At 23.7% G+C, this 23,899-nt stretch overlaps 6 protein-coding genes across 7 annotated transcripts; 4 read left to right on the top strand and 2 right to left on the bottom strand.

The window, feature by feature from the left end:
- Nucleotides 1–33: 33 nt before the first annotated feature.
- Nucleotides 34–3,216, top strand: LOC100864136 (adipocyte plasma membrane-associated protein Hemomucin). Its single transcript, XM_003696173.4, has 4 exons — nucleotides 34–332; nucleotides 443–639; nucleotides 830–1,115; nucleotides 1,190–3,216. The coding sequence occupies exons 1-4, from the start codon at nucleotides 223–225 to the stop codon at nucleotides 2,373–2,375; spliced, it is 1,779 nt and encodes a 592-aa protein (XP_003696221.1). The 5' UTR covers nucleotides 34–222; the 3' UTR covers nucleotides 2,376–3,216.
- Nucleotides 3,203–5,238, bottom strand: LOC100866425 (mitochondrial inner membrane subdomain organizer). 2 transcript variants are annotated; one of them, XM_086904860.1, is made up of 6 exons: nucleotides 4,973–5,238; nucleotides 4,289–4,397; nucleotides 4,172–4,231; nucleotides 3,901–4,102; nucleotides 3,722–3,828; nucleotides 3,203–3,654 (listed from the first exon to the last, which is right to left on the bottom strand). In XM_086904860.1, exons 2-6 carry the CDS (start codon nucleotides 4,358–4,360, stop codon nucleotides 3,406–3,408), a joined length of 690 nt encoding a protein of 229 aa, XP_086760986.1. In that variant the 5' UTR covers nucleotides 4,361–4,397; nucleotides 4,973–5,238; the 3' UTR covers nucleotides 3,203–3,405. The 2 variants fall into 2 exon arrangements, with proteins under 2 accessions (XP_086760986.1, XP_086760987.1); XM_086904861.1 differs by having other exon boundaries at nucleotides 4,762–5,016.
- LOC100866312 (uncharacterized) lies at nucleotides 4,974–6,999 on the top strand. Its single transcript, XM_003696413.4, has 3 exons — nucleotides 4,974–5,187; nucleotides 5,257–5,480; nucleotides 5,821–6,999. The coding sequence occupies exons 1-3, from the start codon at nucleotides 5,152–5,154 to the stop codon at nucleotides 6,590–6,592; spliced, it is 1,032 nt and encodes a 343-aa protein (XP_003696461.1). The 5' UTR covers nucleotides 4,974–5,151; the 3' UTR covers nucleotides 6,593–6,999.
- On the bottom strand, nucleotides 5,659–23,893 carry LOC100872938 (RNA helicase aquarius). Its single transcript, XM_003696162.3, has 15 exons — nucleotides 23,615–23,893; nucleotides 22,900–23,536; nucleotides 22,639–22,817; nucleotides 11,594–11,707; nucleotides 11,133–11,236; nucleotides 10,932–11,043; nucleotides 10,645–10,858; nucleotides 10,518–10,566; nucleotides 10,179–10,414; nucleotides 9,705–10,092; nucleotides 9,335–9,583; nucleotides 8,893–9,250; nucleotides 8,559–8,809; nucleotides 7,354–8,488; nucleotides 5,659–7,276 (listed from the first exon to the last, which is right to left on the bottom strand). Exons 1-15 carry the CDS (start codon nucleotides 23,690–23,692, stop codon nucleotides 7,052–7,054), a joined length of 4,329 nt encoding a protein of 1,442 aa, XP_003696210.1. The 5' UTR covers nucleotides 23,693–23,893; the 3' UTR covers nucleotides 5,659–7,051.
- On the top strand, nucleotides 12,271–18,705 carry LOC100864368 (G protein-coupled receptor Mth2). The gene is made up of 7 exons (XM_086904856.1): nucleotides 12,271–12,945; nucleotides 15,004–15,259; nucleotides 15,790–16,076; nucleotides 16,144–16,222; nucleotides 16,308–16,468; nucleotides 16,539–16,776; nucleotides 16,942–18,705. Exons 1-7 carry the CDS (start codon nucleotides 12,897–12,899, stop codon nucleotides 17,138–17,140), a joined length of 1,269 nt encoding a protein of 422 aa, XP_086760982.1. The 5' UTR covers nucleotides 12,271–12,896; the 3' UTR covers nucleotides 17,141–18,705.
- mthl5 (G-protein coupled receptor Mth-like 5) lies at nucleotides 19,516–22,200 on the top strand. Its single transcript, XM_003696181.4, has 2 exons — nucleotides 19,516–21,057; nucleotides 21,213–22,200. Exons 1-2 carry the CDS (start codon nucleotides 20,262–20,264, stop codon nucleotides 21,863–21,865), a joined length of 1,449 nt encoding a protein of 482 aa, XP_003696229.1. The 5' UTR covers nucleotides 19,516–20,261; the 3' UTR covers nucleotides 21,866–22,200.
- Nucleotides 23,894–23,899: the final 6 nt, after the last annotated feature.

Genomic DNA, 23,899 nt, shown 5'->3' with positions numbered 1-23,899 from the left:
TTTTGCTGATATTCGTAAAGATGCATAATTTACGGTATACACCGCCATTAAAATTGTGAATGCCGTTATCTATACTGGCAAGAAACAGTTACTTAAAAGTAGCAATTCTTTTTTCTCAGTACAATTAGTGAAGTAGTGAAGGAACATTAAAAAAATCTTATGTTTTTAAAGTTGTCTAAAAATATCATATTTTCAAAATATTAGTAGTTAATTACTCAAATAATGGGATATTTAAAATCTATCGGTACCGTAATAATTTATATCGGTTTTTTTTTAACTGTTATTACCTTTCTACCGGGTATACCTCCAGAAGTAGAAGTTTCCGAATATAGGTATGATATTTATTTTATAACAATATAACTTTTTAATATATTATACACGTGCATAATACATGTGTTATGCATATACATAAATAATTATTATTTTATAATAAATTTTTAAGCATAAAATATCCAAATACACAAACTGAATTTAAAAGTCGATTAGAAGAAATAGAAATATTGTTTTCTGGAGAAGTTAATGGTCCGGAAGATTTTGCTTCATTTAATGGAAAAATATATACTGGTATATATGGAGGTTATGTTGTACAAATTGAAGAAAATCTTATTAAACCACTTGTAAAATTTGGTCAAAAGTGTGGTATGTAATTGTGGTACTAATTATTCGAAAATATTTAGATTTTAATTTTTTTTAATATATTATTATTTTTTATTTTTTGTATCACGTATTCAAGTCAAATAAATTTAATTATAAATAAATATAAAAACTAAAATTTTTATCAAATTCTTTTTAATAAAATGCATATGCTAAACAAAAATGATATTTGTAGATGGTTTATGGCAAGAAGAAAAATGTGGTAGACCTCTTGGTTTAAAATTTAATGATAAAGGAGAACTATTTGTAAATGATGCTTACTATGGTATTTTTAAAGTAAACATTAATACACGAGAATATATAAATATAGTCAATAGTTCTGAACCTATTGATGGAAAAATTCCAAAAATAGTCAATTCATTGGATATAGCAAAGAATGGCGATATTTATTGGACGGATTCAAGTACAGACTTTTATCTTTATGATGGAATGTATTCAATTTTAGCTAATCCATCAGGAAGGTAAGTTTTAAATTTTTAATTAAGTTTTAATTAACTTACATTTATTTTTATAATATGTAAATTTTACTTTATAGACTTATTCGATATAATGCAGCAACAAAAAAAAATGAAGTACTACTGAAGAATTTAGGATTTGCAAATGGTATTTTATTAAGTGATGATGAAAGTTTTGTAATTGTATCAGAATCTATTAGTTCACGTATTATTAAATATAATTTAAAAGGTTCAAAAGCTGGACAACAAGAAATTTTTGCAGAAGGTTTACCTGGTGTACCTGATAATATAAATAGTGATGAGCAAGGAGGCTTTTTAGTATCTTTGATAATCTTAATAGATTCTAATAATCCTTATTTAATTCAATCTCTTATACCTCATCCATATATACGAAAAATGTTATTGAGATTATTTTATTTAATAGAAGCTCCATTTAAATTATTACAAGATATTTATCCAAATTATTATTCTGAAAGAGTGTTACATATATTAGGTTCATTCAATGTAGCAAAATATATACAACCAAACAGAACTTCAGTAATTCTTAGAATGGATAAAACAGGAAAAATTTTGGATACTTTATTCATAAAGAATGTTTCTGATATATCTTCTGCTCATATATATAATGGTTATTTATGGCTTGGTTCTCCTTGGAATGAGTATATTATGAGGATTTCATTAAAACAAGTATTTCCAAATTTAGCAGATAATAAGAAATCTTTAGATATAAAAGAAGAGAAACAAGAAAAACCATTTTTAACAGTTTCGACTACACCAAATGTTAAAATAGAAGCAAAATCTAGAAAATTAACTGGTAAACAAGAAGAAGTTATAAAATCATCTCTGAAATCAACTATTAAAGCACAAACAACACAAAAATCAAATTCAGATGCAACAATATCAAAATCAACAACACCAAAATCTATAAATCAACAATCTAGCAGTATCTCTTCAAAACCATCACCATCATCATCATCTTCAAAAACATCAAAAGAAGTTATGAAAGATAATTTAAAAATTGAAAAAGATGATTCAAAGGAAATTAAGAAAGATAATTTTAACTCACAAATTAAATCTGAAACATCAAAAAAAGTTTCAAATGAAATTAAAAAAGATAACTCCAAATCACAGACTAAACATGAAATATCAAACAAAGATAATGAAGCAAAAATGAAATCAAATCAGCCTGTTAAAAAAGATATTCATGAGACTCAGTTTGGAAAATCTAAATTTGTAAAAAAAGATGATAATTCCAATAAGAAGTAAATCAATGTGTATAATTTGAGATATTTAAGTTCAAAACTGCATTATATTAATTCTTCCATGTTAAAAGTTCTACATTTCAAACATATCGACTTATTTGTTATATTTTATAAAATTTATAATGTATAAGGTTATGTTAGTGTTATAGAATTTATTTCTTATTTATATTTTTCCAACAATGTTAAAAGAAATAATATTATTTTATTGTATATTAATTTTAATATAATTGAAAAATGTGTTAGAGACACAATGATTTAGGTTTGTATATAAAATTGAAAATATCATGTTGTTTTTATAAATCATTCCATATTATATGTATTAATATAATATAATTTAATATACACATATATATAAATACATGTGTATATATGCATTTTGTAAATTCCAATTTTATTTAATTGTATAATGAAAATGAAAGTCAAATGAAAAAAAAGAAAAAATCTATTTTATTATAAATATTTATTGATTTGATATAAATTGGCATTTCAGAAAAAAATTGCATAATATAATAAGATTATTAAAGCAATTGTTTTATAAATGAAATAATTTATATTAGATTACATATTTGTTTATAATATTTAATTAAATTTGTTATTAAATGTTTCTTATTATTATAAAAATAATATAAATCTTCCATTAAATTTTTAATTTCTATTTTTCTATGCTAACTTAGCATATTTTTCTATTTAGAATATGCTATATGTAATATATAAATATATACCTTATAGTTTATCTTTAATAAAATATATATTTATGTAAATTAATTTTGAACATAATGATGGAAAAGAAATCTTTTAAAGGTATAAAGGGATGTATAATATAAAAATAAATTTCCTTTTTTAAATATTGTCTTTTATTCAACTAATTTATAAGAACAAACAAAATTCGAAATCTTTAAGTACATATTTATGATTGCTATATGTAAGACTTTGAACATATTTATTATATTGAAAAAATATGTTTCATTCAGATTAAAATTTAATAAAATAATTAAGGATAAATTTATAATTAATTGTATTTAAATATTAAGTTGTTATACTACAAACATAGGCAATATTGACTTCAATTTATTACTTAAATTTTGTTGGATTTTCCATAAAAGAGTAGCATTTTTAACAAAATGCCAGTGTCCATTTCTTTTTTGTTGTGCCCATTTTTGTGCATTTAACAAACATTTGTAATAATTTAAGATATCTTTATCTTTTATCAATTTTTTTAAAGAATCTTCTGTTATTATAGCAAAACCAAGTTTTGTTAATTCTTTACCAATTTCTATATGTTCCTATATAATTTAAAATTATAAATCCTTAAATTAAAGAAATGAACAAAATAAAAAGATTATTTTTTACCTTATTTTGTTGCATGGATACTATGCAAACTACATAATTTTTTTCTGTAGCTAAAGGTATGAAATTTATATCTTTTCTATTAACAATTGTTTGTAACCAACTGATACCTAGAAATAATTTTAATTAAAATAATATATTTATAGATCTTTTAATCAAAAAATAATTTAATCTTTGCTTACCATTAACTGTTATATCAAGACCTGCTATTTTAATTGGTAAATATTTTGGATTACTTAATCGAGGCAAAGGTATTAATGGCTTATGATCAACCATTAGAAGTGTACCATAATTGGGTTCTATATGTGTCACAGTACCTTGAAGTTGAATTTTTTTGTGTAAAAAACGAGATGGTATACTGGATGGTTTTCTAAATTTAACAAACTAAAAATACAATAACAAAAATATATAAAATTTATAATTAAACAAAATATTATTATTTATTATACATACAGGTTTAATTTGATATAGTGCAATTGCTAAGCTTATACTAGTGATTCCATAACTGAAAATCTGAAATTAAAATTGATAAATTATTATTTGTAAAACAAAATATAGGTTAGAATATACCTTTATTATCTTAGTATTTGTTTCACTAAAAATTATAAATTTTTCTAAAATATTTAATTTTTTTTCTGGCATTACTGTTTTCTTATTTTTTTAAAAGATATTATAATATCTGAAACATGTATATAAAAATGTCTTACTAAATATATACATATATATATTTAATGAAATATTTGATCATTAGTTATTTTTATGTAAATTCCTGAAGTTAAGAAAAGATTAAAATATTATATTTTTTATATAAAAATTTTTATATTATAAATATATTAAATTTTACAATAAAATAAGAAGAAAATAAGAAATATTTATTTATTTTTTAATTTTAAATAAGAATAATATTTTTTTGTAAATATATTATAATTATAATTTGTAAATAATATATTTACAAATTATATTGTACTAAATAATAATGATTATAAATTTAGATCTATATAATTTAATATATAGAATTTTATAATATAATGAAAAATATATACATTTTTTAAAATTAAATCGATAAAATAAAAATATTTTAAACGTTTTTTATTTATTTTTCATATATTTTTCATATATTTTAATCATTTTAACATATATAATATATAAATTTATAAATAATTAGATTACTACACAAATTTTTAAAATTTTTTATTTATAAATTTCTTAATTTATTTTCATTTTTTATTTTTGTTTATTAATATTCATATTCACTTGTATGCTGACATGCGTGAGTCAGTGCGCTACATTGACGTTATATCTAAGTCAAGGCAAAATTCATCATCAAGAAGATCATCAATAACTTTTTGAACGAACATAATACAAAATTAGAACAAATAATTGAAAGCAAATAATCTACAAAATAATTGAACAATTTAAAATACATTATAACAATGTTTTGTAATGGTCAATATTTGGAAATTATTAAGGTATCAATTTATAGCTATTAACAGCTGTCAATTACATTTATATAAATAAAACAGAAGCGATATTTGTAGGCTTCAAATAATTGTTTAGTTACGGTTGTCGTTACTGTTCAAGAAAAGATAATAAAAATTAAAGAAAAAAAAGTTTCTACTAATAAATGGCTTAATCTTGAAGATTGGATAGCATTATATAAAATTTTGGAGAAAGCAATTTTACGCAATTTTCAAACAGAAGAATCACTTCAAAATTTTAAAAAATGCAAATGGAAAAAATCTACAAGACAACTGGAAGTCACGTAAATAAAATTATTTTCTATCATTATTTCTAAAATTAATTTTAATTTTTCTTATTTAAATATATTTTTTGATATATATAAAGTACATATTTATTATATATTGTTATATATTTAATATATAATAATTATATATAATATAATAATATGATAATTGTTTTAATATGATTATTGTATTTAATTTATAATGATAATATATTGTCTTTATTATCTTAATTTATATTATATATAACATATTATCTTAATTTATTACATTGTAATTAAAAAAGTATATACATCAATGGCTATCTCACAATATTTAATTATTATTATTTATTTATATAAATATTTTTATAAATCATAGATACACATTTGAACCATCAGAAGGTGTAAAAGATATTATGTCATTTCCTACAATTAGAGTAAATGTATCTCCTGCAAAAAGAAAATTGACAAAATCAGAATTGCCCAAAGTAATAACAAAAAAAAAAGAAATTTGGAATCAAATAACAGAAAATATAGTTAGAAAAAATTCCAATTATATTCATGAAAAAGATAATTATAATTTATCAAAAGAACCAGAAAATAATGATTTAGTGATGAAGGTATCTATTGATGCAAAAAATGATAAAATAAAGAGATGTTTTCCAATTGAAAGTATTAAAAATGATATATTGGAAGAATATGTGCCAAATGCACCTATGTCAAAAAAATTATGTGCAAATTTGAATTATATACAAAGCAATAAAAATACATTAAAGCAAATTCAAATACTTTCAAATGAATATTCTCCTATGGTATCACAAAGTAAAAAAATAATGGAAGAAGTACAATATATTCCGAATTCTATAAATTCATTAGATAAATCGTATGATACATATGAGCCTAGTGCTACAAGTGTTTTGTATCATCCTGAAGAATATATTCCAAATTCAAAAGGTGTAAAAGCATTCATTGAAGAATATCATCCAGATTTCACTAATAAAACAATGAAATTTGATAATAGTTATGTGCCATCACGTGTTCAAATAACTAACAAAAACTCCAAAAAATTATTTGAAAGACACAAAAAATTACAATCAGAAAAACATATATTAAAACAAAAAGAAATATTAAATCTTAATGAATTGACATGACATCGTGATTTTTTTATATCGGATTAATATCATTTCTAACATAATAGCAGTATAAGCAGTTTATAATATTCTGGCCTAACTCATATATATATATATGTATATATACTCATATGTATGCATAAAGCGTTACATCCGAAGATTAAAGAAAAATATGAATGAAAAAAAATATATTTATTTATTAAAAATATTTTAATAAATAATAAAAGTAAATGTGGACTAAAATATATAAAGATCAGAATATTATATGTAATAAATATAAAAAAAATCTTAATTTTAATATTATTATAATAAAATTAAATTATATTATAATAAATTAATTTTTTTATAATAATTTTCAATAGTATTTCATTATATAATAAGTATAATTTTAATAAAAAGTAAAATAAAGAAAATATTTTCAGTAAAAATATTTGTTTATTATTATTTTATCTTTATGAATATATAGATTTATGGAACCTCTTAATCATTATCTTCATTTTCTGAAGTTAAATCTTCGACTAAATTTTTAATTATTTCAAATTTTAATTCTCTATTTTCTTCTTTGACATTTTCCTGTTCATCATCCATTTGATTAAGTTCTTCATCATCTGTATCATCATCTGCTCCAGGATGAGCAGAAATTTTATAAGATGGATTATTGGGTGTTTGCACCATACCTGGTTTTTGCCACACTTTTTGTGATTCCTATAATATATAATTAAATATTATTTATTGTTTAATAATTATTTTAATAATTAATGAATAAAAAAAATTTAACTTACCTTCATACCACTAACTTTTTCTATATAATAATCATAGACAAATTTAGCCATATGTGGCATATCTTCAATTTCCATTGGTAAAGTTGAGGGAATAGTATTGTTAAGTCTTTCTGTAGGATAATGTTCTTGAGGAAGGAGCTGTAGTTTTAATGGCCGTTGCATTAGCTGAGCGAATGCGGGTGTTAATTCAAAACAATTTTTAAAAAGAGACACTCTAGCAAAAACATAAAGACCAAGACGTGCTCTTGACATAGCAACTACTAATCGTCGTGCATCTCGTAAGTGACCTACAGCTCGTGTTTTTACAAGAGATAATAATATATAATCATTTTGTTGACCTTGATATTTATCAACCGTTGTTACTTTATTTGGTCTACCTATTAAAGGATTGCTAGCACATCTTATATTTATCACATCTCTTATTAAATGCTTTTGTCCATTATAAGTAGTTAATATACTTATTTTATCAGCTGGATAACCAAGAAGACGCATGTACATAAATACAGCTACGCAATACTCAGCTTCAGCAAGATTTTGATAAAAGTAAGCACTAGGTTCACTTTCACCCACTCCATTGAAATCTTCGACGTTAATAAGTTGAAAGTCATATAAAAATCCAGCATTTGCTACTAAATATTCTGGACTATTTTCCACATGCGCGAGATTACCTAATTTCTTGTAACGCCAGTTATATAAATTACAAATACTAGGTCTTGCACGACCTTGACCATCAAGATCAACTGTAGGAACACCTAATCGAACAAATCTTGCAAAAAGAGATTGTTCCATATTTGAATATTTTTGAAAGGCCATATTTTTAATAACTGGTGGTAATTGATGATGATCTCCTATCATTATCCAACGTTTTAATCGATTATATCCATCTTGAGGATTCTGTAATAATAGTGGTATAAAAGTTTCAATTTCTAAAATTTGAGCAGATTCTTCCATGAGAATATTGTCATATTTAAATCCCATATCTACAAGTTCACGTCTTTTAAGGGCAGCATGAGTACAAGTCATAGCAATAACTTTTGCTTCTTTAACTAATAAATATTTTGATCTATCTAAACCAGATCTTAATAATTCAAAAGCTCTAAACTCTTCTAATTGGGCAAAAATTCGCTCTATATATCTAGAAAAATGATATTTGATTTAATTATAAATATAATCTCCTATATAAAATTGTTCAATAGAATACTTACCGGAAACAACTACGTGCAATTTCAAAATCTTCTTCGAAAGTATTTCGTTTAAATAATGGTTTTGGTGCATTATCAAAGAATTTATGAAATGAAAATTCTTCATCTATAATGAAAGCAGAATCATTTTCTGTTTTTTGTCTTTGTTTACTTCTTGTTTCAAAACGTTCCCATCTTGTTAATATTTGATACATAAAAAAATGTCCTGCTGTTTCACACGTATAAGCTACATCACCTTTTACATTTAAAGATTCCTAAAAATATAAATATTGAATACTATATATGAGAAAATGTCTTAATTATAATAATATTAATTAATAATATATAAATAACAAACCTGCAATCTTTGAACTTCCATTAAGAGATCCAAACGTTTAGCTAAAACATAATTAACTCTACCATATCTACTGAAATCTTTTTCAGTTTCTAGTGCTTCTTCTCCATGACCAAGACGTAATAAATGTCTTTCATCAATATCAAGTGCCATAATTTTTTCAAAAAGTTGATTAAGTGCTTGATTAGAATGTGTAACTATAAGTGTTCTTTGATTAGGAAAATTATGATAAAGATTTGAAATAATTTGAACAGCAACATCTGTTTTTCCAGTACCAGGTGGACCTACGACAAGCGTCAATCCTGGTTGCATACCTGCACGAATAGCTTCGACTTGTGTTGGTGTAAAAGGAATTTGATTTCTGCAATAAAATTTTATGTAATATTATTATATTTTATCATTAATCATTATTTTATTATTATTAAAAAAATAGATATTTTTATACTTTTTTGGTTCGTTAGCCTTATAAGGACCTCTACTAGGTGGTACATGAGGTTCAACTTTAATAATTTTCTTTATTGGTTCATTATTATGTTTAGCAACTACATCTTCAAATGTTAAACGAAAAGGTCGTACTAATTTTGATTCTTCATCAGTAGAAATTTTAATTTCGTATTGAGGAAAACTATTTTTTAAATGATTTATGTCAAGAAATGTATCGTTGAAATCCATAGTTGCAATTTCATTTGGCATTCTAGTAAAACATTAAATGTAATTATATAAAATATATTCTAATAGCAATTCTAATATTTTTTTTATTTTAAGTATAACATTTATACAATATAATGTTTATATAAAATTTGTTTGATATGTACCTAGAATAACGAGCAGCACCAGGATCACCATATCCAAGAATTATATCATGCAGCCAATCAGGTACAACGCATTCTGTATTCATAAGTTCTCTTATCGTTTCCAAAACTGCTTTGAAGTTATTTTCTTTAGGTTTACGTCTCATTATGACATTAAAACTTTCATAGACATCTTCACCACCATGACTAGCATTATCCATATCGATTCTGTATTGATTGCAATCTAACCAAACTCTATATGTACGAGTATCTCCAGGTAAAATCGGTCGTGGTTCAGGACCATCTTCAATTACTCTACCATTTGAATCTAACATACCTTCAACTTCACATCCTCGAACAGTTGTTAATCCAACTTGTGGTACAAAAGGTAACTTATGACTATATTTCGTACCTAAATAATAATAAATTATCAAATTACAATTATTTAATTTATTATAACTAATTATAAAGAATATAATAGGATAACCAAAATTTTACCAATTAGATTTTGTGGTTTAACTGTAATAAGGAAACAAACATCATGTTTTCGAAGATTTTCCCATTCAGATTTAATCTCTTTACGAACACTTAAATTTATTGTGACGTCGGCACGTACTCTGGATGGTCTTTTCTCACCAATATTAGGTTTTGCTACTTCAACTACAGCAAACTGTGTAATAGGTTGAGCCATTCTAGCCCAACCACCAAAATAAACACCACCATCCTCTGCTCGCCTACAAAATATAAATTATTATTAACATATCATTTTGATAATTCAACATATATATATACACACATATATATACACATATATATATATAAAAGAAAGTAATTTACCAAGGACTCAGTCGACTTACAGCATCTTCAATATCTTGTCGTATTTCATCTATAAATATTCATATTGTTATTTATTCTATATCATTATTTATTATTATTTAATCAATGATATTAATTTTATACATACAGGTTGATTCCAGCCGAAATAAATTAAAGTTCCTTAATAAATAATCGTGCAAAGTGAGAAATTGTAAATTTAGTTTTGGCAGAGCTAAACAACCTTCGCCAGAAAAATATTCTGTTGGTACAATGCTTTCATTCCAGATGATTTCTTCTGTTGGATAAAGTGGCATTTCATTAAGTTCTTCTAATTGAGAAGCTCTACGCTCGTGACGTGAAATCTAAAAATTTATATTATCTATTACTTTGAATTTCTTATTTTTTTTAATTTATTTATTTTGTTATTCAACTTACCAAAAGTTCTCGAAGAAAGTCTATATCATACCGATACCAATTCTCTTCTTTCTCGCGTTCTTTTGATGGTACCAAACTGAGATAGCTTGCGATTGATCTTAATTTTTCTTGACTAAAAATTTTTATAAACAAGAAATATGCAAATAATTTATAATTTAGAAAAGTATACAATAAGTAGGATTCAAAATGTTAAAGTATTACCTAAGTAAACCAAAATGTTTATAAAGAGCTTCTCTTGTATCAACGCTTGCCACGTTCGCCAGTGCAAAGCTTCGTAAATCCGGGAACTTCGCAAAAACTGCTTTCTGTGCAGAGTTCGAATTTTGTTTTTTGGTTTGTGCTTTTGTATTCCTTTGGATTTAATACGTGAACGCCCATTCTAACGACAATGTTGATGATTTGACAAATAATACAGAAGAATTGTTTAAATGATTCATAACTCAAATATTACAATAAATATTTATTTACAAAAATTAAAATATCAAAATGAATATAAAAAATATAATTTAAAATATATATGCCATTTTTAAATTATCTGATAAGAAAAATTATTTATTATTATTATTTTTTTAGAATTTTTTTTCCTAATGATACAAAATTTAATTTTAAAAATTAAAGAATTTTTTAAGCGTTCAAAATACAGACATAGATATATTTTGTACCTGAAGTGAAGTAATCTTGGTATAATGTAATTGAGTCATATCATGATCAGTGAGAGGATCACCACTTTCTTCATTGATTTCAAATCTGGCATAAAATTTCAACATTTCTAGTAACTGAAAACAACAAATCAACAAAATTTCAATGATAAATAAATAATATTAAATTGTCAAGAATCATTATTTATCGCTATTACTATTTATAAACGATTTCTATCGTCATTCGTTATCTATTTTTTTTATATTTTATTACATATTAAACATCTATCTATTTATTTTATAACTTATATCTTTAATTTGTATTTAATTTTCTTTATCAATAATTATTTAATAATTTGATTATCAAATTATCATTCAAAGTTCATCTTAAAAGAGATGAACTTTATGATGTTGATGAAGCAACAATATAGTTTAATCATTCTTTCATTTTACATGAAAATATTACGTAAAAATATCGTTAAAATATGAGCATGGGTACTTTTGTATTTTAAATAATAATTCAATTATTATTTCGATTATTAATGTAAAATAAATGTATTATTATTTAAAGATATGAAAAGAAATGTGAAATATTTTAAAATTATTTCAATTTTTAGTTAATAGATATTTCTATATTTTTGAGAAACTGTATGTGTTATCTCTTACTGAGTACTTAGTTCATCAATGCTTCATCCACAATTGTTTCAGTACCACGCGCAACGTTAGTGTGTCAACGTATCTAAGCTGCTCTTTGTCGATGTGTTTCTTCGTTATATCAAGTTTTAATTTGTCATACGTTTCGATCAAGTCATTCGTGTGAAACATGAATGGATGAACTAATGGCCGTTTTTTTTTTCTTTTTTGCAAAAAACGATTCAAAGTTGGTATTGTGACACAATGCTATTTTTTTTTTAAGTTAAAGTTATAAGTGATGAAGAAAAATATCCGTTGACATTTTTTTAATGTAATCTTTTGATGGAATGTTTAAATAAAAGAAAACATATTAAACATTAAATTATATATTAAATTATTAAATTATATATTAAACATATATAATTTTTCAAAAATCATTTGACCGAATAGATATCTTAATACAAATGTAAATAACAAAGATTAAACATTGATTGATAAATCTAATCTAAATCTAAATTTTACGATTTGTTCGTTTTAATTTTTCATCAAACCAATTTTTTAAACATTTTTAGCAGTATAATCGATTAAGGGAACTAAATTGACTAGTTAATTATTCGGTGAATTTTGCGGAAACAAATCCGTTTTTTTAGTAAGCGAAGAACAAAGAAATGTGGTAACGAGAATCAAAAATATAATGTTGGACGTGAGTTACAACAGGCACTCGGACACGTTGCCAACTAAAGGTCTGTACATTTCTATTGTCGAATCTTTTTCATCTTGTATATACATGCATGTATATGTACATGTATATAATATATATATATATATATATATATATATATATATATATATATATATATAAATTTATCTCAATTGCATCTAACATTGAATGTTTTTCGAGACTTGTTGAGTTTATAATCCATTGTTTATCCGAGGATCATACATTCATAATTTACTTTCAAATCTTTCGAAATCTCATAATTTAATTTCATTAAAGAAAATTGATATGATTGATAGATATTATAAATAGAGATAGTAATAATATAATTCGAATAATTTCAAATAAAGCAAACATGTTCAGAATTTATATGAATTTTAAGTTTTATATCTATATATCCTGTTTGACACGTAATACGTTGAGAATTTTGTTTATAATTGATGCATATATATATCGTCAGAAATTTTCGACAAATTATTCTATGAAATAATTAATTTTTCTTCTTTATTTGAAGAATGAACATGAAATTTCATGCAAAAATACGTATTGCTTCGTGTAAAAAAACCTGGGAAAGAAAAAATTTTATATACGTTTATGTTTTTTTTCTCATTGATCATGTTGACGTAATTGATAAAAAAGAAGTATCAAAACAAGGAAAATAAAAAAATCATAGATTCTTGTTTCTATGTGCTTTTGATATATTGACAATATAAACAACATTATCGTTTATGATTAAAAAACATTTCGTGTTATGAACTTTCATATATAAACTTTTTTTGCGAAACTATCTCTATACAAATAGGAAATTCTACAATCTCTATACAAATAGGAAAAAATAAAAAATCAGCAACATGTGATTTTATCATTTTCGCGCGTGTTTGAACTCTATTTATTCTAGCCTCAACAAAAGTATATAAATATCGATAAAATTCTCTTTTTCAATCACGTTCAATGCAAATAGTAAATGCAACACGATGCTGTAAATTATATTCCATTCTATTATTCCATTTAACATTGTAATTAAAGATTTTAATGATATAATTGTGAAAAATAAAAATATAATATAATATAAAAATATAATATAATAATATAGAATGTATGCGGCTCAATGAAAAAAGAGCAACGGTTCGTGTGCAAGAGCATTGAAGAAGCCAGGAAGAGAACATAAAGAGCATTCTCGCTAACAGAAGCACTCTTTCTTTTCAATGCGATCGTTTTATATTGCATGCGTGCATATAGTTGACTTTTAACCATTTTTTTAACCATCGAATCGCGTTTAAAGAAATGCGAACTTCTCAATTTATGGTGCGTTTGATATACTAGAATTGCCAATAATAGAAATAATTTTTTGCAATATGTCTTATTAGAAATCTATATATTATTATCTTATCAGAAACAAGAAAATGAATTAATCGTTTTTAAAAATATAGTAATTAATATTTTCTTATGTGTTACTTAATAGAAACAAAGTAAAATACATAAAGTACATAAAAAGGCATAAAAAATATTTTAAAATTAAAAAATCACTTTTCTTTTGTTCGTTTATATATATTTATTTTCATCATCATTAACAAATTCATCGTATTATCATTTATTTTGCTATTAGATCAATAGACACACATATATAGTATATACATATACATATATGTATATATTCTGATAACTAGAAATAAAATAATGGAAACTTGCCGATATACATGAGATTCTTTATGTATATACAAGTTTATCGTATATGTTATCGCAAATTTTTGTGTTTTTATCGTTGAAATGTCACGTTTGAAATAAATGAGCGTCTTTCTTCAGATTGAATAAGATATTAAAGAAGATAGACTTCTAATCTTTATTTATATATATAAGCGAAGAATTGGTGACAAAGATTCTTAATGAAAATTTTTATATTTATAAATTATATCAACATAAATATACATAAAATGTGCATACCCACATAAATATAATTGGAGTATGTTGCAATCTAATCAATATTAATATAATCAGTATAATTTCCATGAATAATGAAAATTTCCGTGAAGATCAAACGTATTGCATACATGATTCAGGTATTTTCAAATTTATTCTTTTCTAGGATTATTATGGATTTTTGTTTTGTTAATATGGACGATCTCATCGAGTCTAGCGATCAACATCAACTGTTGCCCAGACTCAACGTGGTCGTCATCTTCGAAAAATTGTTCCGATGGCACAAAGATTCGTCTTACATGCCCGTCTGATGGATATTACATAATCGATTCTAAAGAAGAAAACTTTACTATAATCGAAGAATATGGGATGCCATGGCTTCAATTCGTAGAGATGAGTCACATAAAATTAAAGGCAGATAGGTAAATCATAATATTAGTTCTATTTTATTCGATATTATTTTCGAGTTCAAAATTATAAGAAAATCTTTTTTTAAGAAGATTTGTTTTGCTTAAGTTTCAAAGAATGTTAAATTATAGATGATCATAATAATTTGGATTAAATTTAAATTAAGTTACTTAATTTTAGCTAATGAAATTCTATATCTCATATCTATATCTTTGTAATAAATGTAATTAAATTTTCTTATTCAATAAAACATAGAATAAAAAGAAAGAAAGAATAATAAAATAGAAGAAATGCTTAGAATAAAAATTAGATAATTAATATATATAAAATTTGATATATAATATATATAATGTTTCTTTTTAAACTTAAAAAATTTTTTCTTTCATTTTTTTCTCAAAACATAAAGAAAAAATAAAATTATCTTTTTATATTTCGCTTTTAAATATTTTGAATTTTTTTTTGGATAATTTTATTTGAATTTATAAAAATATTCTGTATATGTTTAATTAATATGTACGCTATAATAAATTAATTCAATATTCAGTTTCTGCGTGACAAATTGGGAAAACAACTCGCAAGTGGTTTTGATATGCTTCGAAGGCGAACATTACGTGATGTGGAAGAACACATTGTTTTGTATTCTTAGTATCATATCAGCCATATTCTTAATCGCCACCCTAGCAGTTTATGTTTTACTACCAGAATTAAGGGAAATTCAAGATAAGGCGATGATGGCTGTGGTCACGTCATTAGCAGTCAGTTACATTATCCTTTCTGTACAAAATTTAAGATTGTCAGGAGAAGAAGATTACACAATATGTGCCTCTTTAGGTATGATATGCTGATATGAATTCATACAAATTGATTTGAACGATAATTCATCTAAATATTTCTTTAGGGTTTATTTTATATTTCGGATTTATGTCCGTATTTTTCTGGTTAAACATTGTTTCTTTTAATATATGGAGAACAGTTTGGTAAATATTTTATTAAAAAAATATTTAAAGTCCAATTTTTTCCATTTATACTTCTAATATATCTATTAATATATATTTTTTTCAGGTTTAAAGATTTTATAATCGCAGATAAACCACTTTTTATTATTTATAGTATTATTGGATGGGGTGGACCAATGTGTTTTTTAATAGTATCCTTGATCGCTCATCATGTAGATGGAACCCATTTGAAACCTGGTTTTGGAGATAATACTTGTTGGTTTAACGGTAAAATCGATATTTATAAAATATTAATAATTTTTAATAAATCTTATTGTTATTGTCCATATTATTATAGGCCCTGAGCAAACGTGGGTATATTTTTATGGACCAATTGCTATTTTATTGACGTTAAACATTATCTATCTTGGCTTAACTGGCTGGCGATTGTGGCATCAATATAGAGATTATAATGGAAGCAATTTACGATCACTTCGTTTTAAATGTCTGCTTTATATCAAACTGATATTTGTCATGGGTATTACATGGATATTTGAAGTAGTTTCATTTGTTGATCATAGTAAAAATGATTTTTGGTAATTTTTATTTATTTATTTACTTATTTTTTATTTTTTTAAAAGCGCTAAAAATTAATTTTTTTTCAAGAAACAATTTTAATCAAGAAATAATAGATTATTTGATTAATCTCATTTATAAATAATAATTTCTAATTTTAATTTCTAATTTAAATTTCAATCTAGGATACCAACGGATATACTAAATGCATTACAAGGTTTAATAATATTTCTACTATTAGTCGCGATGCGAAAACGTGTCAGAAAACTGTTGGCAAAAAAAAAACCTTGTGGAATTAGCTTTCCAAAATCTTGGACAGCTTACGAAGATGAAGAATGCGAAGAAGTTCTACCTGAAGAAGTTGAGTTATCGCAACATGACTAATATTTGTTAAAACATTTTTTTTTCACCGATAAATGTGATTTTTATTTTTTTTTTTTTTTATATCAACACCGTTTAGTTTGAAATAATCATAAGTAGTGATAAAGAAAAAAATTATATATTTGTTTGTTAATAACAAAGTGATAGAAGAATTGTATAGAATTTATAGAATTCAATACTTTTTTACCATTTACCTACTAGTAACATACATATAATTTTTATAGCTAACGTATTTACTAGAAATATATTTTTTTATAATCTCAAATGAATTGTCAAGAAATAATAATATTTATAATAATAATAATTATTTAAGAATCTCTAAAACATTACTGAGTAATGAATATTGCATTATTATGTCAATTATAATTGTGTCATCAATTGTAATTTTTATAGATATATATATATATATATATATATTAAGAGGAAATCGATTATTATCGCTTTGGTATACTTGTCATTGTAATAATTTTGTCTAATCACTTTATTGTTTCCTTTAAAAACGTTCATATCAAACTTTTTCATAAGTGGCTGACGCAGCATTTATAATGGCGAGATGACAATTCATCTTAATATATATATATATTACATCTTTTAAGTATTAAATAAGTGTTAGTCAAATTCGTTTTTCTTTTTCGAATGTAAATGTTGGAAATTAATAGAATTATTTTTCATAAATTTAACAAATAAAATGTTAAGTTTTTTTTTCAAATTTAATTGATAAAAAAAAGCAAACAAAAAGAAATAAAATGAAAAACAAGATTAATTATGAACGATAAAAATTATTTTAAGCATCGTAACACTAATATAAAAATCGTATATAATATTACTTTGTATAGAATTATATTTTAATATTTTAATATAAATTTTATTTTTATTTTCTATAAAAATTATGATATATTTTATCTTTTAATAAAAGTGGATAACGTAAATCAGATTTAAAAAAAAACGAGAGAGATTTATAGTATATAGAAAAAAAATTAGATTAGTTAGAATTGTAATCTTTTTTATATCAAATTTTTAAAACGATTAAAGAAAACAATAAATATGATTAATAAAATAATATGCTGTACTATAAAGAAATAAATTAAAATGCTAAAGAAACATATATTCAATAATTATCTACATATTATTATAAGTAATATTACTTGACTATGCAAAGATTAAAATTAACATTGTCGTATTTGATATACATACATATATGATATTGTAATGTGATGTGCATGGTGTGCACATCAATGAAACATTAATGTTACTAATCAATATTTTAGTAACGCAAAAAATACTTCTGCAGCAAGAAAGACGTAACATTTTTATTGTTTAGTAATAGCTATATAAAAGATGATTCATATATATCAGTTTATAAACAATTTTTAGATTTTTTTTCTTATATATTATAATTTAATATATTTAATATATAATATAATTAATTTAATATATACATATAAGCATGAATTGCAACCTATTTAAATTTAATTCATAGACATATAAAATAATCTTTTTACAGATTTTTTATGTATAATTATGTAGAAATTATTATTCATTTATAATATAATCTGTTTTGAACTTTCTTTTATAACTTGTTATTTATGAAATATTGTCATTTATATATTATTATACTTATATTAATAAGTATCAATAATATATAATAAGTATGTGTATAAATAAACTGTGTATATATATAATAAATAAATATGTAAATAATAAATATTTATAATATAAAAAATTGATATAAATATAAAAAAAATCAAATTAAATACTATATATTATCAATTAAGTCTTATAATTAATTAAATACTATATATTATCAATTAAGTCTTATAATAATATATATACCTATAATAATCGATTATTAAACAAAATTTCGTATTTTGATTTCCATTATATTCAGCATGAATTCATTTCAATAATAATCATATGAAAAAAAAGAGCAAGTAAATACTTTTATAAAATATAAAAGTATATATATTTATAAAAATATATAAGTATATATATTTATAAAAATATATAAGTATATATATTTATAAAAATATATATAATCGTATATGGATATGATTTTAAATTATATGTTTAATATATTTATATGAATTTTAAATTATAATTTTTGTCATTCATAAAGAAGGTTTACAAAACTAAAATATAAAAAAAAAATGTAAAAATAAGAAACATGAAATAGTTTCAAGAATGATTATCCAATATATAGATGAATAAATGATGAAATAAATGTAAATAACAAAACTATTAATAATCATAAATTTATTATATAAATATCAATAAATCGTTATAAATGACGTTATTATAAATATTCGAATAAAAATAGATCCAGAAACTTGAATAATTTGAGGAAGATGAAAACATAAAAATAATTATAAACATTTTTTAATTTTTATACATTTGTAACATTATACTTTAATATTTTTAATTAATATATTTTAAATAATTAAATTTGATTTCATTATTAATAAAAAATCAAAATAATTATAGTATATCTGATTAAATAATCTATTTTATTATTATTTGGAGTCAGAAAAAAATTGCTCTATTTCCTTCTGGACCTGCTATTATATTTTATTATAATGTATAATAAAATTGTTGTAGAAATTGAATATTATAGAACTTGAAATAAAATTGTAAAATTATCAGAATAGTAAAGATACAAACATCGGAAAAAAATATAATGACTAGTGCAGTGAATGAGAAAGGTAAGGATGAGTAGGGAGGGGCAAAAGGAAACGATGAGACAGCTATAAGAGAGGGGGAAAGAGAGAAAAAGAGAGTAGACAAGTTGGCGCGTGAGCGAATAAATGAAAGAGAAAAAGAGATAAAAAGATAGTGCAATAGAGAATGGGAATGGATGGGATGTGATGTGATGGCGGATATGGCAGGGGTAGGTCTCACTAGGCGGGTAACCCGCTGGCGGCATTGGCAGGTATGGCGATGATCACACGAGAAATTCACCGTCGCGTTGCAATGAACAAGTGAATAATAACGTCATCGAGGTAATCGTAGTCCTCGCAAAATTGATTAGGAAAAACGTTTACTTAACCACAGCCAAGAAAGTTGATTGGCGAATGCAAACTAATGTATGGAAACGAAACAAGAGTAGGAACGGTATTGATTCAATGATATGTATTATCTCATGAGTGCATTATTTATCATCATCGGTGTATTGGGGTTAAATTATCCCCTTCTTGCGAATACCGATGGAAAATCGAATTTAATTAGCGTGGCAAAGTGTTGCGAACACAATGAGCTTCTTGTCGACGACACGTGCACGCCATTGACGGAAACGAATGAGACGGAGTGGAGACCGGAATTTATAGAAGAGGTCAATGGCTTTTCAAAAAATAAATTAATTAAACCGAATTATCAATTAAAGATCGGAAGACCTAAATGTCAGTCTAATGAGCGTCAATGGAATGTATATCATTATCGATCCGGTGACGATCGACTTGCGATATTAACGAATGGTGTCTTACGACATTATACTACTGATTTAACAAAGGAAAAACATGAATACAATAATGTATTTGGATTTGATGCTGCAAGTTCAACAGATGAAGATAATTTTGAAACAGTATCAATTCATTATGATTATCCATTCGGACATTATTGCGCTGACAAAGCAATTTTGAGCAGAGATCGATTAGTAGCGATGTATGCAATGATTTGCGTACCTGATGTAATTGTTACATGGTCAGATACAAATTATTTGATGAAACATGCGATTGATCCTACCTTTCATGCAATATCTATAATCAGTTATCTAATTGTCGCAGTTATCTATTTTGTTTTACCACAACTGCGTGATCTTGTGGGAAACATGATAACTAGTATGACTCTGTGCCTTATAGCTGGTCAATGTGCATCAACAGTCAGAATCTTTACGGAATTTGGCAATCACGTCAGTTTTATGATTGCTGGTACGAAATATAAGATATTAAAAGAAATTTTAATTACACTTTTTAAATTATTTTTTATTACAGAAAATTAAAAATAATAAAATTCCGATTAAATATAACTTAAATAAAAAGCAAATTAACATTTAAATAAATATTTATGAAAATATTTTTTTCAGATACTGTCATGTATGTCTCCTTATTAGCTGCATTTTTTTGGTTAAATGCCTTCGGTTATTATGTATGGAGCACTTTTCGTTCACGAAATGTATTTTTAAGAGTTACTGATGGTAGAAAATATTGTTATTATTCTACATATGTTTGGTGTTCAACAATTAGCATAGCTGGTACTGCAATTTTTGCACATTTTACTTTAGAAACTAATAAACCTATTATTGGCGGAAAAATGTATCCACCTCAAGAAACGATTGGTTGGCTTGGTATTTCTGTACTATTTACATCAATCGCATTTACAATAATGATTGATTTATGTTTCGTATTAACAACCGCGAATAAAATAAAACGAATGAGTACATATGGTCGAATTCATCATAAAATGAAATATAGCTTTAGAATGTTTGTTTTCTTATTTGTAACAATGAGTACTGGTTGGTTATCATTACTATTATCGAAATTAAATTACGAAGCATTAGAATATTGTCATATCATCATTAATTTATTAGAAGCAATTTTAATATTATACGTTTGTGTATTCGGGCAGAGAAGAGTTACATTTTTACTTAGTAAAACGTGTAACTGCTGTAATTCAGGAGAAAATGTCGAGGGTCTTGATTGGGGTGAAGAAATGACTGCCATTAACGCGGGATATTAAAAACTATGTAAAATATTTTTTAATTTCATGAATATTTCGAAAAATATAAAAGATATGAAGATATATCAGATGAAAGTTGTAAAATATTAAAAAGTTAAATAATTTATTTAAATTTGTGATAATTTTGAAGATACATTTCTAGTTATAATATATTTAGACAGTTATTTCTATATATTTAAAATATTTTGATGTCAATTATAATAATAAATAATAAAATGAATAATATAGGTTCAAATTTCAAAAAATTATAGCTTCAAATTTAAAAAATTCGAAATTCATTTTCGCGGTAACTTTATAAGATCATTGCAAAAATAAATAAATGATGCTATTATCCATTTATTCCTCTTATTATCCTATGTTTATCTATATCATCAATCTCTGCATCTTCCGAAATATACTTTATGAAAATAAAAATAGAATATTTGATATATAGTATGAAATTTGATTTGATAATCAATAATTTTAACAACATTATATTTTATATTTTTGAATAAATTTAGTGAGATTCAAAATTTTTTACAAGTAAAATTCTTTATAAGTATTCTTTATAATATAACGTATTTTATATTATAAAATCATATAAAATATTACTCTAATATTATAATTAAATACACAATGAAAAATAAATTATTTCAATTAATATTAAGAAATATACTATCTATCAAAATATCATTTTTCTATTTACTTTAAAATTATTGTATTTGTATTGTATATTAAGTATATTAATATATACTTAATAATTATTATATATTTACTTGGAAATTATAACTTACCTGACCAAATAATTCACCTTCCAAACGATGTAATAAATTGGATAATTGACATCGTACTACTAAATGACAATCATCCATAACAGTATTAAAAAACCGTCTAGTTGGTAATAAAGCTTCTAAATCTATTACTAACTCCAGAAATCTTTCACAATATCGTACTTTATCTGGTAAAAGTAGTCCTATTAAAAAATACATATTAAATTATTATAAGACAAAAAATCTTTATTATAAAAGATTAGATTTTTATTTCTTTCATTTTACCTTCCTCTGGTATTGTTTCTAATATTGTCATAAATTTTATCATCAATTTATGTAAAAATTTACGTTCCCATTCTAACTTTTCTTTATATTCAGGATTGTCTTTTTTTCTTATAACTTTCCAATATTTTCTCCATTTTGGATATTTTCTAAATTCCAATTCTCTTCGACCTTGTTGTAGAGAGATCCACATAGCTAATGACACTAATCGTTTTACTTCTTCTCTAACTAATGATACTTCCATAGAATTAAAACAATGATTCAAGAAAACAATCAATGCTGTTTGTTCTTTTAAGTCAAAATCCATTATACTTTCTTCAAGACATGCTTCTAAAACTTTTTGAAAAAAATCAGAAAAATGTTCTGAATTCTTTTCAAATGCCTCCCAAACTTGAACACGTTCTCGAAATTTTTCATTAACCATGACAACAATAGACATTGTATGTGCACGAGTTGCAATTTTTGCATTATAATTTGGCCATAGAAAATTTTCTAGATACTGACTAAATTCTAACATCATAATTCTTCGAATAGAAAATTTAGATGCACATATTTCTTGAATATAAATATCTTCTACTATTTGAGAATTAAATGGAAGATGTGAATCCATAGTATGTGGTGCCCAATACTTATTTGCTAGCTGTAATTGTTTATTCAAATAAATAAATAAATATATATTTCTTTATAATAAAAAAATAAAATGCTAAATTATAAATACCTGAGTTATACGATCAGCATTAATTTGTTCTACTGTAGGAGCAGGATTATTGCTTTTCATTGTTATTTGATTTTCCATATTGATTTTATTATTATATCAAATTTTTAAATATAAAAATTCATTGATATTTTGAACCAGCTCTGATAAAATGTTTATATAACCTATAAATCTTACAAGTCTTACCTTAGATCATATATACATATGTCTACATCAATATATATAGTTAGTTTAAGTCTGTAATTCTATAATCTTATCGATGAATCTGGTTGGTAGTTTCTAGATAAA

The sequence above is a fragment of the Apis florea genome, unplaced genomic scaffold (assembly GCF_048593485.1).
Source record: "Apis florea isolate Af1SG1 unplaced genomic scaffold, ASM4859348v1 contig_2350_pilon, whole genome shotgun sequence".
Lineage (NCBI taxonomy): Eukaryota > Metazoa > Arthropoda > Insecta > Hymenoptera > Apidae > Apis > Apis florea.
Note: the sequence above shows the minus strand (reverse complement) of the source record. Positions and strands in the feature narration are given on the sequence as shown.

Coding starts and splice junctions, on each gene's coding strand:
- LOC100864136 (XM_003696173.4), top strand. CDS start 223: ATGGGATATTTAAAATCTATCGGTACCGTAATAATTTATATCGGTTTT. Junction 640..829: donor AAAATTTGGTCAAAAGTGTG/GTATGTAATTGT, acceptor TGATATTTGTAG/ATGGTTTATGGCAAGAAGAA. Junction 1,116..1,189: donor TTAGCTAATCCATCAGGAAG/GTAAGTTTTAAA, acceptor TTTACTTTATAG/ACTTATTCGATATAATGCAG.
- LOC100866425 (XM_086904860.1), bottom strand. CDS start 4,360: ATGCCAGAAAAAAAATTAAATATTTTAGAAAAATTTATAATTTTTAGT. Junction 4,232..4,288: donor CAAATACTAAGATAATAAAG/GTATATTCTAAC, acceptor TTTTAATTTCAG/ATTTTCAGTTATGGAATCAC. Junction 3,829..3,900: donor TCTTGATATAACAGTTAATG/GTAAGCAAAGAT, acceptor AATTATTTCTAG/GTATCAGTTGGTTACAAACA.
- LOC100866312 (XM_003696413.4), top strand. CDS start 5,152: ATGTTTTGTAATGGTCAATATTTGGAAATTATTAAG. Junction 5,188..5,256: donor AATATTTGGAAATTATTAAG/GTATCAATTTAT, acceptor CGATATTTGTAG/GCTTCAAATAATTGTTTAGT. Junction 5,481..5,820: donor ACAAGACAACTGGAAGTCAC/GTAAATAAAATT, acceptor TATAAATCATAG/ATACACATTTGAACCATCAG.
- LOC100864368 (XM_086904856.1), top strand. CDS start 12,897: ATGTTGGACGTGAGTTACAACAGGCACTCGGACACGTTGCCAACTAAA. Junction 15,260..15,789: donor ATAAAATTAAAGGCAGATAG/GTAAATCATAAT, acceptor TTCAATATTCAG/TTTCTGCGTGACAAATTGGG. Junction 16,777..16,941: donor CATAGTAAAAATGATTTTTG/GTAATTTTTATT, acceptor ATTTCAATCTAG/GATACCAACGGATATACTAA.
- mthl5 (XM_003696181.4), top strand. CDS start 20,262: ATGTATTATCTCATGAGTGCATTATTTATCATCATCGGTGTATTGGGG. Junction 21,058..21,212: donor CGTCAGTTTTATGATTGCTG/GTACGAAATATA, acceptor TATTTTTTTCAG/ATACTGTCATGTATGTCTCC.
- LOC100872938 (XM_003696162.3), bottom strand. CDS start 23,692: ATGGAAAATCAAATAACAATGAAAAGCAATAATCCTGCTCCTACAGTA. Junction 9,251..9,334: donor AAGGCTAACGAACCAAAAAA/GTATAAAAATAT, acceptor ATTTTATTGCAG/AAATCAAATTCCTTTTACAC. Junction 7,277..7,353: donor AAAAAGTTAGTGGTATGAAG/GTAAGTTAAATT, acceptor TATATATTATAG/GAATCACAAAAAGTGTGGCA.